At 45.1% G+C, this 16,140-nt stretch overlaps 1 protein-coding gene across 1 annotated transcript in view; it reads right to left on the bottom strand.

The window, feature by feature from the left end:
• The window catches only part of ATP8A2 (ATPase phospholipid transporting 8A2), a 1,156,459-nt gene that overhangs the window by 912,667 nt on the left and 227,652 nt on the right, over positions 1–16,140 (bottom strand). The window contains exons 3-4 of the mRNA XM_075337374.1: positions 4,496–4,595; positions 2,095–2,193 (exon numbers count right to left, since the gene is read on the bottom strand). Coding sequence (XP_075193489.1) covers positions 2,095–2,193; positions 4,496–4,595 — 199 coding nt within the window. The remainder of the gene's footprint in view (positions 1–2,094; positions 2,194–4,495; positions 4,596–16,140) is intronic.

The raw sequence follows: 16,140 nt of genomic DNA, 5'->3' as shown, positions 1-16,140 counted from the left end.
TGATAGTCTAGGGGCGTCACAAAGCTATCATAAAGGTTCAGAAAAGTTCAAAAATTGCCAGATTATCAGCCAGAAAACAAGAACAATTTTTCATTTCTATTGTCTTCCATCCATATGTTGTATGTACTCTGTTTAGGGAGGCTGGGCAAAGTAAACATGAGTTCTTTGGAAATTTAGAGGATTAAATCAAGGCACACTTAACCAACATCTTCTATACATGTAACAGTTTCCAGCAAACACACTGCTATATAACTCTGTTATAGACAGCAGTAGATGAAAGGCTTTAACCCTACTGTTCTGTTCGGGTTTACTATACACTTATAATTTTTTAGTCATTTTTGAAAAAAGTAAACAAAAAAAAAATACCAACCCATAGTAAGAACCCCTCAAATGAGGAAAAGTCAATTAACGACAAGTTAAAAACAAAACCGCATAATGAATATTTAAAAAAAAAAAAATCAAATTTTCAATCAATCAATCAATATTTCAAATTCGATCATTTTTGACCAAACCGGACAGCAGGGTTAATAGCCTTCACACAGGACTTCCATAATAACATACATGACAGTCTGTTCACAGATTATCTTCTCTCCTTATGCAGAGTCTTTCTCCTTACACAGTGGATGTGCACAGAGCAGAACACATGTTCCTCATTATGCAGTGAGGTGAGGGTGAGGGAGGGGTGAATCCTGTACTTGTTCACTTCTCTCCACTATACTTCTGCTCACCAGAGTTTGCTCTTGAACTGTCCTGGCTATTCTCCCCTCCTGGAATGGTTGGCCTCTGTAGCTTGACTCATCTCAGGATACATACACTACACTTTCTGAGCACTGCTACTTCTTTGCAGAGACAAACACTTCTTTCCTTTTGCAGACACTCACTGCTTCCAAGCATCCTGGGTCACTGCTGGATACTTCCTGTGTCCTGCTGCTGCCTTAACTCCACAGTTACCTGATTATTTTAGATCATGTGTGCAGTTCCTACTTGTCACACATATGCAATTCATATGGCAACTGTTTTAATGCATAAGCATTTAATTAAATTTTCAAAGCAAATGGGATAAAAAACATATTCCGTACCTATAGACTTTAATATGTTACTCTCATCTGATATATGGAGAAGAAGAGCATTCTTTGATTTTTTTTTTCATCTGAACAGCTTTGAAAGACATTGTTCAGTGTGCTGTCCGAGTCAGGTCAGTTTTTTTATGCAGATAGCACTCAGACCAAAAATATGGTCGTTTTTACGAAGCCTAAGGGCGGCTTTGCACGTTGCAACATCGCATGTGTGATGTCGGTGGGGTCAAATTGAAAGTGATGCACATCCAGCGTCACTTTTGACATCGTAGTGTGTAAATCCTAGATGATACGATTAACGAGCGCAAAAGCGTCGTTATCGTATCATCGGTGTAGGCTCCGACTTTTTCAAAATTACGCTGCCGTGACAGGTACGATGTTGTTCCCCATTCCTGCGGCAGCACACATCACTGTGTATGAAGCCGCAGGAGCGAGGAACATCACCTTACCTGCCGCCGGCGGCTATACGGAAGGAAGAAGGTGGGCGGGATGTTTACATCCTGCTCATCTCCACCCCTCTGCTTTGATTGGCCGCCTGCCGTGTGACGTCACTCTGATGTTGTACAACCCGCCCCTTTAGGAAGGAGGCGGGATGCCGGCCAGAGCGACGTCGCAGGACAGGTGAGTGCATGTGAAGCTGGCGTAGCGATAATGTTCGCTACGCCAGGAATCACAAGACATCGCTGGTGCGATGGGGGCGGGGACTATCGCGTGCGACATCGCTGCATCGGCTTGCGATCATCGCAGCGTGCAAAGCCCGCCTAAGACAGGTCAGATCAGAACAAAACTCGCCTCAGCATCGTGTTGTTTCCAGGTAGAAACATTTGCAACAAATGCACACAAAAAATAATAAATGCTACAAATAATTTTTAACAGGTTAAAAATGAGTTTAAGCTCCACTTTAAAAATATATACCATCACTTTCTACTTCACAGTGTGCTGCACAGTGAAAACAATACTGAATAAAAAAAACAACCTAAATATACAATAGAAAATGTGCAGGGTGGATTAAACTCACATAGTCCTCTATGATTTCTTTGATGCCAGCTACAGTCAGGATGAAAATTAAGGGCACCAGGGTGGTGTATCTTCCTGTTGGAGACACATCAGGGATTTGCTGTAGAATTAAAAAAATAAATAAAAATTAAAAACATAGCTTAACTATAATACCCATCATAAGTATGAATGTAGGCAGTAAAATACTCCCATTATCACTGATGACTTGCATGTAAAAATTGCAGCGTCTCATCAGTTTTGTGGACAAGACAGTGAACGTTTTAGGTCACGTAAACATATTCAGTATTTTGTGAGTTTTTTACTTTAGTGTTTGTAGCCAAAATCAGGAGTGGGTGATAAATCCAGAAGTGGTGTCCATGTTTCTATTATACTTTTCCTCTGATTGTTCCACTCCTGGTTTTGGCATACATATTGTCACAAGGATATTTTTGCAGGCAACGCTGACTGTCATGGCGGCGTCAGGATCTGGAGAAACTTCAGATTGCTGCATTTTGCCAGCTACCTTTCTTGAAGTCTTTGATCAGCGCAGGGTGACTTGGGCATCAACTCACAGACATATGGATCATGGGTAGGATAGCAAAACTTATTCTCTGCTGTGCTGCTTGTTAGTCTCCTTGGTCACATGTTATGGGAGAACCAGTCACATTCGCTCTCCTTCTATATATGCTGGCTGCACTGTTCTTATGGTGCCAGCTATAGCTTGACTACACTGGCCTGGAGAGGTGGATTTATCCATGCTTAATGATGGTAGTGAAATTATTGTTGTGTGTGGTTGTGGTGTGAACCATTACTTCTCTTGCTTCTCCCTTTAGCTTCTAAGGCCGGAGTCACACTTGCGAGAGACTCGTATCACATCACCCGGCATGGCCGCACACTCTCCGGACAGGAGTGTCTCAGCTGCATAGAAATACATACAGCCGATCCGCTCCTGTCAGGAGAGTGTGTGGCCATGCCGGGTGATGTGATACGAGACTCGCGCGAGTCTCTCGCAAGTGTGACTCCGGCCTTACTGTTTGTTCCTGTGAGCTTGCAGTGTGTCTGAGTTTAGATTTTTCCCAGTCTGCCTCATCTGTTTTTCCATCACACTCCTGCTCCTTCCTTCCCTGGTGGAAGTGGAAGGGGAGTACAGATCAACTTTACTCAGGAGATTAGTAGGGCACGGAACTCAGGTGTCTCCACCATCAGGGGTAATCCCGGTAAAGCCGGATCCGACACACATGCAGTACAGTTACATTCACTTACATTGGAAGCACGACACCATGCGGACACATGCTTCATACACAACCACATGTGTCCGCATGGTGTCACGCTTCCACTTTAAATGAATGTAACTGTACTGCATGTGTGCCGGATCCAGCTTCCGTCAAAATACCGGAGATGTGACAAATACTGATGTTAAAAACTGGCTAAATACTGAACAAGTGAACGGAGCCTAAATCTCAGTATACTTCCATAAGAAATTGACACATGGTAGATTGCAAAAATGCACTGCAGGTCATTTTATGCAGTATAAAAACAAAAAAGCACAGTGGGCATCAGATTTCTATAAAACCCCTTCACTTAACTGCAGTTGTAAGAAGCTGCGTTTTTTTGCCAATTTAGAAATCTGCATCTGATAGAGGTAGTCAGGGGATGTGCCCCTGCCGTATTCTTATTTCCTATAGGGAACCACCAAGGTTTTCCTAGATTAAGCCACTTCATGAGAAAGCACGCATTTATTCTTGACAGGGGTTCACTGGCGGTATTCCCATTTTATTTGCGAGGATTTGGTGTGTTTTCCATATATTTAAGAGCACCCCCCCTATCCCACCCACACTGGGCTTTCAGCACACATTTCTATAGACAAGCTGTTAATCACAGAAGGAGACTGAGTCAGACTAGAGCTCACATGCTGCTGAGATCCACTAATGACAAAGATAACAGGCTTAAGCTAACATTGCAGCATGCTATCTTCAGGTTACATTGCAGAAACCTGCTGACAGAGTCCCTTTAACCACTTCCAAATCCTGACGTGAGTAACAAAAGCATAAACATGTGCACTGCAATGTCGTTTCTACATTGCTGTGTATTGTGTTAATTTTTTTATGGTAGTTTTTTAGGAAAAGTTTAGGTGGATACCATCTTTAAAAAATATGTCTAGTGAACATACCTTATCTAAGCTTTCCTCTGTGTCAATGTGACAATATATATTTAGGAAGTTCATTGTATAGTAAAAGGTGACGCTCACAAATAGACATTGCACATTCATCAACAATATTGTCAGAATGGAGTTTAAAAAATATCACTGACACCGGAAAATGCAAATTTCCATGTGGTAGAGGCCATGGGACTAAACTCCCATGCAAATGTATTTATATCAACCACAATCAACTCAATTGCAAGTGAAATAGAATATATTTTACCTGTAATAAGGCAATGAATAGGAAGAAAGCGTTGGCAGCTTTCCTGATCTGCTCATAGAGGAATCGAGGTAGGAACGTTACCACACTGTACTTGGCTGTGCTGCAGGGACAAAAGCATTAGTTAGATTACTGATTGTTATAGTAAGATGTGTGAGACTATACATTGGATATAAAAAGTCTACACACCCCTGTTAAAATGCCAGCCTTTTTATGTCATGTAAAAAAAAAATCATACCAAGGAGAATAATTTCCGAACTTTTTCCACCTTTATTGTCGTTATATATAAATAGGGGAGGTGCGTTTGGCGTCACCGTGACGTCACTAAGCGGCCGGCCAATCAAAGCGGAGGGGCGGAGATGAGCGGGATGAACATCCCGCCCACCTCCTTCCTATTGCGGGCGGGACGCAGGTAAGGTGAGGTTCCTCGCTCCTGCGGTGTCACACACAGCGATGTGTGCTGCTGCAGGATCGAGGAACAACATCTAGAAACAACCATTAACAATTTTTGGTTTTAGGACGACCTCTCCATGGTGAACGATTTTCACCACTTTGGAGGACGTTTAAAGTCGCTTGTAAGTTTTACACGCTGCGATACCGTTAATGACGCCGGATGTGCGTCACTAACGACGTGACCCCAACGATAAAACATTAACGATATCGTAGCGTGTAAAGCCCCCTTTAGACTTAAGCAGGCTTTACACACTGCGATATCGGTCCCGATATCGCTAGTGTGGGTACCCGCCCCCATCTGTTGCGCGACACGGGCAAATCGCTGCCCATGCTGCACAACATCGCCCAGACCCGTCACACATACTTACCTGCCCGGCGACGTCGCTGTGACCGGCGAACCACCTCCTTTCTAAGGGGGCGGTCCGTGCGGCGTCACAGCGACGTCACTAAGCGGCCGCCCAATAGCAGCGGAGGGGAGGAGCTAGCGGGACGTAACATCCCGCCCACCTCCTTCCTTCCGCATAGCGGCCGGGAGGCAGGTAAGGAGAACTTCCTTGTTCCTGCGGTGTCACACGGAGCGATGTGTGCTGCCGCAGGAACGAGGAACAACCTCGTTACTGCTGCAGTAACGATTTTTGAGAATGGACCCCCATGTCACCGATGAGCAATTTTGCACGTTTTTGCAACGATGCAAAATAGCTCATCGGTGTCACACGCAACGGCATCGCTAATGCGGCCGGATATGCGTCACCAAATCCGTGACCCCGAGTTCGCATTAGCGATGTCGTAGCGTGTAAAGCCCCCTTTAGCCAATCCCATTTACACTCATGGTAAATAGTAGTCAATACACAGCTGTCATCATTTATAGTGATTCTCCCATGTAAAGTTTTGCTGTAATAGTCGGATTCTCCTGGCATTTTCTTACTTAGATTTTCCAGCAAAAGCCATGGTCTGTAAACAGCTAACAACACAGCAAAGGGATATCATTGGTGAAAGTTATCAGTGAGAAGAAGGGTACAAATATTTTCGCAAGGCATTAGAAATACCATGGAACACTGAAGACAGTCAGGAAGAAGTGGCTTAATTTTGGCACAACAGTGAAATTACCTAGAGTTGGATGTCCCTTAAAAAATGATAAAAAGACAATAAGAAAATTTGTTTGGGAGGCTGACAAGAAGCCTATAGAGCACCAAGTACTTTTACATTGATGGCCTGTCCATAGGCTAGGTCGTCAATGTTTAATTTAAGAAAAAGACTGATGGCACATCACACCTTTCTAATATAAACAGGTGCTAACTGAAAATGAAATATAGCAACAAAAAGGAGACAGCTGCATTCTGTAGTGCCAAGATATCTGAAGTCGCATTGCCGCTGACTGTTGGCTCACATAAAACTGGCCAATTTTGTGTGCTAAGTATCTAAATTTTTACATGTTTTTTCATAGCAGTAACGCATGTCTATATTCCCATATTCATTGTACCATAAATCTTAGAATTACAGAGTGCAGCTTTCTCCTTTTTACATCAATGTCTGATTGGTCAAGGTTCCATATCCGGCACACTCGCCGATCAGCTGTTCTCAATGCCATAGGCAGCAGGCAGCCGGAAATGCTCAGTTCTGGAGCTGCCCCGTCTTCTGATAGCGGCCGTGGCCAGGTACTGCACCTCCGCCTCCTATTGATTTGAATTGGAGGCGGATGTGCAGTACCCCATCACGCCCACTATCAATTGACAGGCCACCTGCTGCTACCGACATTGAGAACAGCTGATCTGCCAGGGTGCTGAGTGTTGGACCCCATCCAATCACACATTCATGACCTAACCTAAGGATAGGCAATCAATGTTAAAATAGTGGCCAACCTCTTTTTAAAGAATTGCAAATTGAACGCTTTAAGGTTGAGCTGTACGCAATACGATTTATTTTTATTTTTTTTGCCAACCCAAAGACCTTAATAGGCGAGTCTCATCCAAAATACGGAGAACAACAGTGCATGGTGCGTTTCTTTTTTCCACTGGGACATTCAGTCAGTAAAAACAGATATCTGAACAGCCATATTAAAAAACATTGGTCCAAATGCAATTTTGTTTCCCAAAGACAGCACTCAGACTGAAAATACGGTCCATTGAATGTTGCCAAGAGAGCCAAGCAGTGTTCATTGCGGATACGGAGGAGGTAGTCACCAGTAACAACCACAACCACACTCAACCAAAACATAACATGGGGGTTCTGTCACTGGGACCAGGCTAGGGTAGGTGCTGGGGTGGCCATCACGAGGTATGGGACCTCATGCCCACTAGTTCATGGACTCGGGTGGCGGGGCATCCACACAGGGGAAGTCAGGAGCCATCTCACACACTACAGGGAGTTAGCATTGGACAGTGTCCGAGTCAGGTCGGACTCCGGAACAGACAAGAAAGCAAAGACACGTAAAGTTCGGGGCCCGTGGTCAGGAGCCGGAAGCTCGACCCGGGTTCTTAAGAAGGAAGGGGAATCCCAAGCTTCCCAGTGAGTGCAGAAGGCACCCGTGACCCGTTCCACGGTCCAGGAGCTGGGGTGGAGGGAAACTATCGGAAGGTGACGCACAGAAGGAACCGCCGGCCACAACCTCCAAATTATCCGGGATCGGCTGAGGCCCATCACAGCGTCGTCCAGTGCTCTAACGGCAGTGTGTGACCAGTGAGTAAAAGACCTTGAACCGTTCCACTTGTGTCGTCCCATTTTTATCGGTGCCATCCCCATCGCGTCACCGCGCCTGAGAGACTACTACCACCACCATCCTCGATAGGGCCACAGCTCTGCCTGTGGAGAGCTGAACCATCCGAGCTGCGTTGTCATCCACCCCAGCAGAGAAGTCCCGCAGTGGCGGCGGCTAATATTGGAACTACCCCCATCGTTACCATCCCCAGTCTTTTTATTGACACCCGGGGTCACGGAACAGGGCAAGGCCACCGCGGCGTTCCAGGAGAAGCACCACGGCCCGGTGACGAGTAAATCCCGACCCCATGGGGCCATCAAGTGCAGTGGGACATATATGAAGTTCAAAGAAAGTCAGAGAAAACAGGCTATAAACAAGGAGGAAAGCACATGGAGAGGAAATAAGAGCAGTGCATAAGTCTAGATAGCAGCACCCCGGATACACATAGACCTAACATCCAGCCTATAGTACTGACAGGGACACTCTTACAAGAGAAAAATCTGAAACATTCATCCAACTGCATATTAGGGGTCTGAAAATGAATGACGGGATGAAAAGTTCAGACTGACACTACAATTTTATTACCGAAAGGTTACCACTAACATTAGTAAAATATTTTTTTCATTATCAAAAGGTGTAAATAGCTTTAAAAAGCAGTTGTCCACTGATAATTTAGGACAGGTGATAACTTGTTGATTGTGGTGGTCCCCACTGCCAGAAAAGAGAACTTTTATCCGCGTTAGCACGGAGCTGACTCACAATCCATTCATTCTCTATGGGGCTGCTAAGTTCTGAGCTTGGCTTTATTTTTGCCAGCCCCACAAGATCGAGTGAAGTAACGTTTCAGCATCCGACCTGCTGCTTCATTTAGGAAAAGGGATAAGAGTGCTCCATTGTGCTGATTAATGCTATACCACACCCAATCTATAAATATAAAACAGAAAATCTGTGTGTTTAGCCCATTGAATACAAAAGTACAGTTTTCACCTGATTTTAGTGAAATTTTGCATAACCATCATTATCATCAGACTAAAATAATGCGACCTTTAAGACTCGACATCTTCCCCCCTTCACGAGATTTGGCCCCCTGAATTTAGGCTTTATATAAATAAAGGAGAAAATGGGTGTCTGTGGGTTGAATGCAAACCCACAATTTTGCCAAAAGGGTCTTCAAGAGGTGGTCCATTACATAGCATAGTGGCCATAGCAATGTAAAGCTCATAAAGAAGGCTTCTCTCAAATACATTGTGTAGTCAATTGTGCCTCTGAGCAGCGCTATCACGGTCCGCTCATCTCCATCACGCGATCCCGAGCTCCGTGACCTCTGAGATCCAGTGATGTCATGTTACCTTCCAGTTGATCCAACATCACCGAGGCCAGTCCAGTTGGGTTGTGGGTGGAGGGTCACCGCTTGTCACAGCCCAGCATTGCTCCTTCTTACGGCGCTCTGCAGTGAAGAGAGACTGCGCGAGATGCTGGGCTGTGACGAGCGGTGAAACTCCGCCCACAGCCCAGTCACTCAGGGAGACTGGCTCCCACCTCAGTGAAGTTGGGTCAACTGGAAGACGTCCATAACGTACAAAACCACGGCATACACCATCCAAGATCCAGAAAGTGCTTTTATTCCATATAACGTGCAGTTAAATAGCGGGAAGGAGAGAGCCGGGTGCAGGCCCCCCAAGAACGACAGCCGTTTTGCACCTTGTGTGCTTCTACGGGTTTGATTGGATCCGTAGAAGCACACAAGGTGCGAAACAGCCGTCGTTCTTGGGGGGCCTGCACCCGGCTCTCTCCTTCCCGCTATTTTACCTGCACGTTATATGGAATAAAAGCACTTTCTGGATCTTGGATGCCGTGGTTTTCTACTTTATGGACTTCTGTCTGGTTATCTCCTCTCCTCGTCCACGTGCACCCATTACGATTTCTTCTAAAAAGAGGACTGAGGCTGCTCCAAGGTACTCGGTGTAAGCTATTGCACGGTTCAGTGCAGAACTGCTTCTGTTTATTACATTCAACTGGAAGTTGATGTGACATCAGAGGATCTCAGAGGTCATGGAGCCCGGGGGTCACGTGATGGGGATGAGCGGACCACAATAGTCAAGACACATTTTCTGCTTTATATATGTAGATTCACATTTTAGATCTATGATCAGTGTGAAGTGATTACGAAGGGTCATAACACAAAGGAATCTTTGTTAAAATGCAGCACAAAAAACAACCATCTATTGGGTAAGTTAATCCAAAAGCTAAGAAAGCTAAAGTGTCTCGAACAGCTGAGATAAGCGAACAACGCGAGACTCGGCTTGAAAGAAGACAGAGCAAATATTAATGTTTAATAAAAATTTATTCAAATTGTTGTTGTTCGCCTCAGTGTTACGCCGAATTTGTAAAAATAAATAACTTAACATCAAACTAACCAAAAAGAACAGTTGAAAAAACAAATTTTAAATGCTGAAACTGAAAATGTTAACTTAAAAAGCGCAGTCAATCTATTAAATATTTCATTTTAGGTGAAGCCTCGGGTATTTTCCTTGTTAATAAATATATACTAAATCATTACAGAAACTCATAAAATGACCGTACAAATCAGACATGTGCTATCAAATTTTTTATCAGATAGCATACTGACTCATCTTAATCAATAGGGCAATGAAGATTACTGTTACTTTTTTACCCTTTTTATAGGGAACCTGACAGGTTTCCCATCTCCCCGAAACTAAACTAAATGTTATCCTGAGTATGCCGATACTCCATATGTGGTAGAAACCTACTGTTTGGGAGCACGGCAGGGCTCGGAAGGGAAGATGCGCCATTAGACTCGTGTACTTTCTATTTAGTGCGCCAACACCCTATATGTAATTGTGAACTGCTTTTCAGGCACAGTACAACACTCAAAAGGTAAGGAGTGCTTTATAGTGAGGGTCAGTGCAATTACAGAGTTACCAGATTTATATAGTTTTTTAGGTCTTGCTACTATCGCACACTTAAAAAATGTTTTGTTGTTTTTTTTTACAAAATAAGTTTTTGCACAGCCATACTTTATTAAGTATTATAAAGTGTTTTTTTATGTTATATCCCTGGCCTGGGCTCTTATATACAGCATGTTAGAATGCTGTATATAAGAGCCCGGTGGTGGTGGTGGCCGCAGTTTATACGCCAAAAAAGTGGTGACAGGTTTCCTTTAAAAGCTATAAGTATTCTAGATTTCTGCCGACAGGTTTAATTTTTGCAAGACGAGTTAGATTTTTTTGGTAACATTTTTCAGTACAGAACCTTTTTTTGATTGCATTCTATTCTGATATTGGGAAACAGAATTAACAAAAACAAGCACATTTTTTTTGGTTTTATGCCATTCACCACATCATAAAATTGATGAGACAGCTCTATTATTTGGGTCAGTACGATAACAGCAAAACCACATCTGTGTTGTTTTTTTTTCTATGTTTTGCAGCTTTTACACAATGAAAACTATTAAAAAAAAAAAAAAAGAATTGTTTTTGCATAGCTTCATTCTGAAAGCTGTAGTTTTTTTTATTTCTCCGCTGATGGAGATAGGGCTTATTTTTTTGCGGGGCAAGATGGTGTTTCCAGCTATACCATTTTTATGTACATTTGACTTTTTTGATCGCAAAATATTCCACTTTTTGTTTAGAGGCGGTGTAATGAAAAAGCAATCTTTTGTGCCCCATTTTTACGGTGTTAACTAGTGTGTTGGTTTTATAGATCGGGCTGTTTCAGATGCGGAGAGACCAAATATGTTTATTATTTTTTTGTTTTTACATAAAATGCATATATTGGTATAATATTTTTTTCATCCCTTTTGTTCTTTGTTTTGTGTTTGCTTTATATATATATATATATATATATATATATATATATATATATATATATATATATATATATATAAAATGTGCCTTGCGAAAGTATTCGGCCCCCTGAATTTTTCAACCTTTTCCCACATTTCAGGCTTCAAACATAAAGAAACATTTTAATGTTATGGTGAAGAATCAACAACAAGTGGGACACAATTGTGAGGTTGCACGAAATTTATTGCTTATTTTAACTTTTTGTAAAAAAGAATAATCTGAAAATTGGGGTGTGCAGTATTATTCGTCCCCTTTACTTTCAGTGCAGCAAACTTACCCCAGAAGTTCATTGAGGATCTCTGAATGATCCAATGTTGTCCTAAATGACTGATGAGGATAAATATAATCCACTTGTGTGTAATGAAGTCTCCGTATAAATGCACCTGCTCTGTGATAGTCTCAGTGTTCTGTTTAAAGCGCAGATAGCATCATGAAGATCAAGGAACACAACAGACAGGTCCGTGATACTCTTGTGGAGAAGTTTAAAGCCAGATCTGGTTGCAACAAGATTTCCAAAACTTTTAACATCCCAAGAAGCACTATGCAAGCGATCATTCTGAAATGGAAGGAGTATCATACCACTGCAAATCTACCAAGACCCGGCCGTCCCTCAAAACTTTCATCTCAAACAAGGAGAAGACTGATCAGAGATGCAGCCAAGAGGCCCATGATCACTCTGGATGAACTGCAGAGATCTACCGCTGAGGGGGGAGAGTCTGTCCATAGGACAACAATCAGTCGTACACTGCACAAAACTGGCCTTTATGGAAGAGTGGAAGGATAAAGCAATTTCTTAAAGATAGCCATAAAAAGTGTCATTTAAAGTTTGCCACAAGCCACCTGGGAGACACACTAAATGTGGAAGAAGGTGCTCTGGTCAGATGAAACCAAAATCAAACTATTTTGGAACAATGCCAAACGATTTGTTTGGCGTAAAAGCAACACAGCAACACACAAGCCTGAACACACCATCCCCACTGGCAAACATGGTGGTGGCAGCATCATGGTTTGGGCCTGCATTGCTTCAGCAGGGACAGGGAAGATGGTTAAAATTGATGGGAAGATGGATGGAGCCAAATACAGGTCCATTCTTGAAGAAAACGTTTTGGAGTCTGCAAAAGACCTGAAACTGGGACGGAGATTTGTCTTTCAACAAGACAATGATCCAAACATAAAGCAAAATCTACAATAGAATGGTTCACAAATAAATGTATCCAGGTGTTAGAATGGCTAAGTCACAGTCTAGACCTGAATCCAATTGAGAATCTGTGGAAAGAGCTGAAAACTGCTGTTCACAAACGCTCTCCATCCACCCTCACTCAGCTCGAGCTATTACTGATAGAGACATACCCCAAACGACTTGCAGCTGTAATCGCAGCAAAAGGTGGTGCTACAAAGTATTAACTTAAAGGGGACGAATAATATTGCACGTCCCAATTTTCATTTTTTTATAAAGATGTAAAATAAGCAACGTTGTACTTCACAATTGTATCCCACTTGTTGTTGATTCTTCACCATAACATAACATTTTTTTATCTTCATGTTTGAAGCCTGAAATGTGGGAAAAGGCTGAAAAATTCAAGGGGGCCGTATACTTTCGCAAGGCACTGTATATGTGTATATATATATATATATATATATATATATATATATATATATATATATACTAGAAGGTGGCCCGATTCTACGCATCGGGTATTTTAGAATTTACGTATTGTGTAGTTCATGTATGATTTTTGTTATATATATATATATATATATATATATATATATATATAAAAATGTTGTTGTGTGTAGTTACCAAGTGTTTGTGTAGGGCGCTGTACATGTTCTGAGTGTCGCGGGGGGTGAGAGCGGTGTTGTATGTGTGTTGCGTGTGTTGCGTTGTTTGTGGAGCGCTGTGTGTCTGTAGCGTTGTGTGTGTGTTGTGCGGTTTGTGTGTGTGTGGTGTGTTTTGGGGGGAGGTATGTTTTGAGCAATGTGTGTGTTGTGCAGTATGTGCGTATATTTGTGTGTGCAGCGTTGTCTGTGTGTGTGGGTGTCTGTGTAGGGCGTTGTTTGTGATTCCTAGTGTGTGTGTGTTGTGCAGTGCGCGTGTGTGTGTGTGTTGGGGGGAGGTGTGCACCTCCCATCGTGCTCCATCCCCCATGCTGCGCACCCCCCATCGTGCTGCATCCCCCATGCTGCGCACTCCCAAACGTGCTCCATCCGCCATGCTGCGCACTCCCAAACGTGGTCCATCCGCCATGCTGCGCACTCCCAAACGTGCTCCATCCGCCATACTGCGCACTCCCCATCGTGCTGCATCCCCCATGCTGCGCACTCCCAAACGTGCTCCATCCGCCATGCTGCGCACTCCCCATCGTGCTCTATCCGCCATGCTGCACACTCCGAAACGTGCTCCATCCGCCATGCTGCGCACTCCCAAACGTGCTCCATCCGCCATGCTGCGCACCCCCTATCATGCTCCATCCGCCATGCTGCGCACTCCCAAACGTGCTCCACCCGCCATGCTGCGCACTCCGAAACGTGCTCCATCCGCCATGCTGCGCACTCCCAAACGTGCTCCATCCGCCATGCTGCGCACTCCCAAACGTGGTCCATCCGCCATGCTGCGCACTCCCAAACATGCTCCATCCGCCATGCTGCGCACTCCCAAACGTGCTCCATCCGCCATACTGCGCACTCCCCATCGTGCACAATCCGGCATGCTGCGCACTCCCAAACGTGCTCCATCCGCCATGCTGCGCACTCCCAAACGTGCTCCATCCGCCATGCTGCGCACTCCCAAACGTGCTCCATCCGCCATGCTGCGCACTCCCAAACGTGCTCCATCCGCCATGCTGCGCGCTCCCAAACGTGGTCCATCCGCCATGCTGCGCACTCCCAAACGTGCTCCATCCGCCATGCTGCGCACTCCGAAACGTGCTCCATCCGCCATACTGCGCACTCCCCATCGTGCACCATCCGGCATGCTGCGCACTCCCAAACGTGCTCCATCCGTCATGCTGCGCACTCCCAAACGTGCTCCATCCGTCATGCTGCGCACTCCCAAACGTGCTCCATCCGCCATGCTGCGCACTCCCAAACGTGCTCCATCCGCCATGCTGCGCACCCCCCATCATGCTCCATCCGCTTGGGAGTGCGCAGCATGCCGGATGGTGCACGATGGGGAGTGCGCAGTATGGCGGATGGAGCACGTTTGGGAGTGCGCAGTATGGAGGATGGAGCACGTTTGGGAGTGCGCAGCATGGCGGATGGACCACGTTTGGGAGTGCGCAGCATGGCGGATGGACCACGTTTGGGAGTGCGCAGCATGGCGGATGGACCATGTTTGGGAGTGCGCAGCATGGGGGATGCAGCACGATGGGGAGTGCGCAGTATGGCGGATGGAGCACGTTTGCTCAGCCTCTCTCCTTCCAGCCTCCCTCAGCATCAGCCTCCCCCTTCCAGCCTTCCCCAAGATCAGCCTCTCTGCTCCCAGCCTCCTCCAGCACGCCGTGCTCCTCTGCCGACACTCACCCACACCCGATCGCATCCACTCACCCACACAACCGATCGCATCCACTCACCCACACAACCGATCGCATCCACTCACACACACCCGATCGCATACACTCACACACACAGACACTGACGATATTGCACATACGCGCTGATACTCACAACATCCGGGGATATCACATGCTTCTGGCCATGTGATCCTCCGTCAGGTCCTGGAAGCTCACAGCACAATATCGCCGCCGAGAAGCAAGCGATATCCCAGGATGTTGTGAGTATTTGGATGCGATGTGATGTGTGTGTGTGAGTGAGTGTGATCTGATTTGTGTGTGTGCTGTTATGTGTGTGCTGTTATGTTATGTATGTTCCGCAGCTGCAGGACCTTGATGTGTGGATGCGATGTGATGTGTGTGTGATGTGTGTGTGAGAGTGAGTGGGAGCCGGTGTACACTGGTAACTATGATACACATCGGGTAACTAAGGGACCTTAGTTACCCGATGTGTATAATGGTTACCAGCTTTCACGGCCTCCGTTAAGATCCCAGCATCGCAAGGTTATGTCTGGCGCTGCCGGGATCCTGACGGAGCCGGTGTAGAAGCAAGCGATATCCCAGGATGTTGTGATGTGTGGATGTGATGTGTGAGGTGTGTGTGAGAGTGAGTGTGATCTGATGTGTGTGTACTCACCTGGAAATCGGAGCCCCGTGTCAGTTGGGCCACAGCGAGCGTGCATTGCATGAGGGGGGCGGGGCCTGCAGAGAGCCGGGGCGAGAGGCCAATCCGTGTGGGGGGGCGGGGCCATGGCGAGCCCAGCGGCCAATCAGCTTTGTGTCACCGTAAGGACACAATTTCGGAGCATGACAGACAGACAGACAGACAGATAGACAGACAGACAGACAGACAGACAGACAGACAGACAGAATAAGGCAATTATATATATAGATACATACAGTTAGGTTCAGAGATATTTGGACAGTGACACAAGTTTTGTTATTTTAGTTGTTTACAAAAACATGTTCAGAAATACAATTATATATATAATATGGGCTGAAAGTGCACACTCCCAGCTGCAATATGAGAGTTTTCACATCCAAATCGGAGAAAGGGTTTAGGAAACATAGCTCTGTAATGCA

This window comes from Anomaloglossus baeobatrachus, chromosome 2 (genome assembly GCF_048569485.1).
Source record: "Anomaloglossus baeobatrachus isolate aAnoBae1 chromosome 2, aAnoBae1.hap1, whole genome shotgun sequence".
NCBI classification, from domain to species: Eukaryota; Metazoa; Chordata; class Amphibia; order Anura; family Aromobatidae; genus Anomaloglossus; species Anomaloglossus baeobatrachus.
Note: the sequence above shows the minus strand (reverse complement) of the source record. Positions and strands in the feature narration are given on the sequence as shown.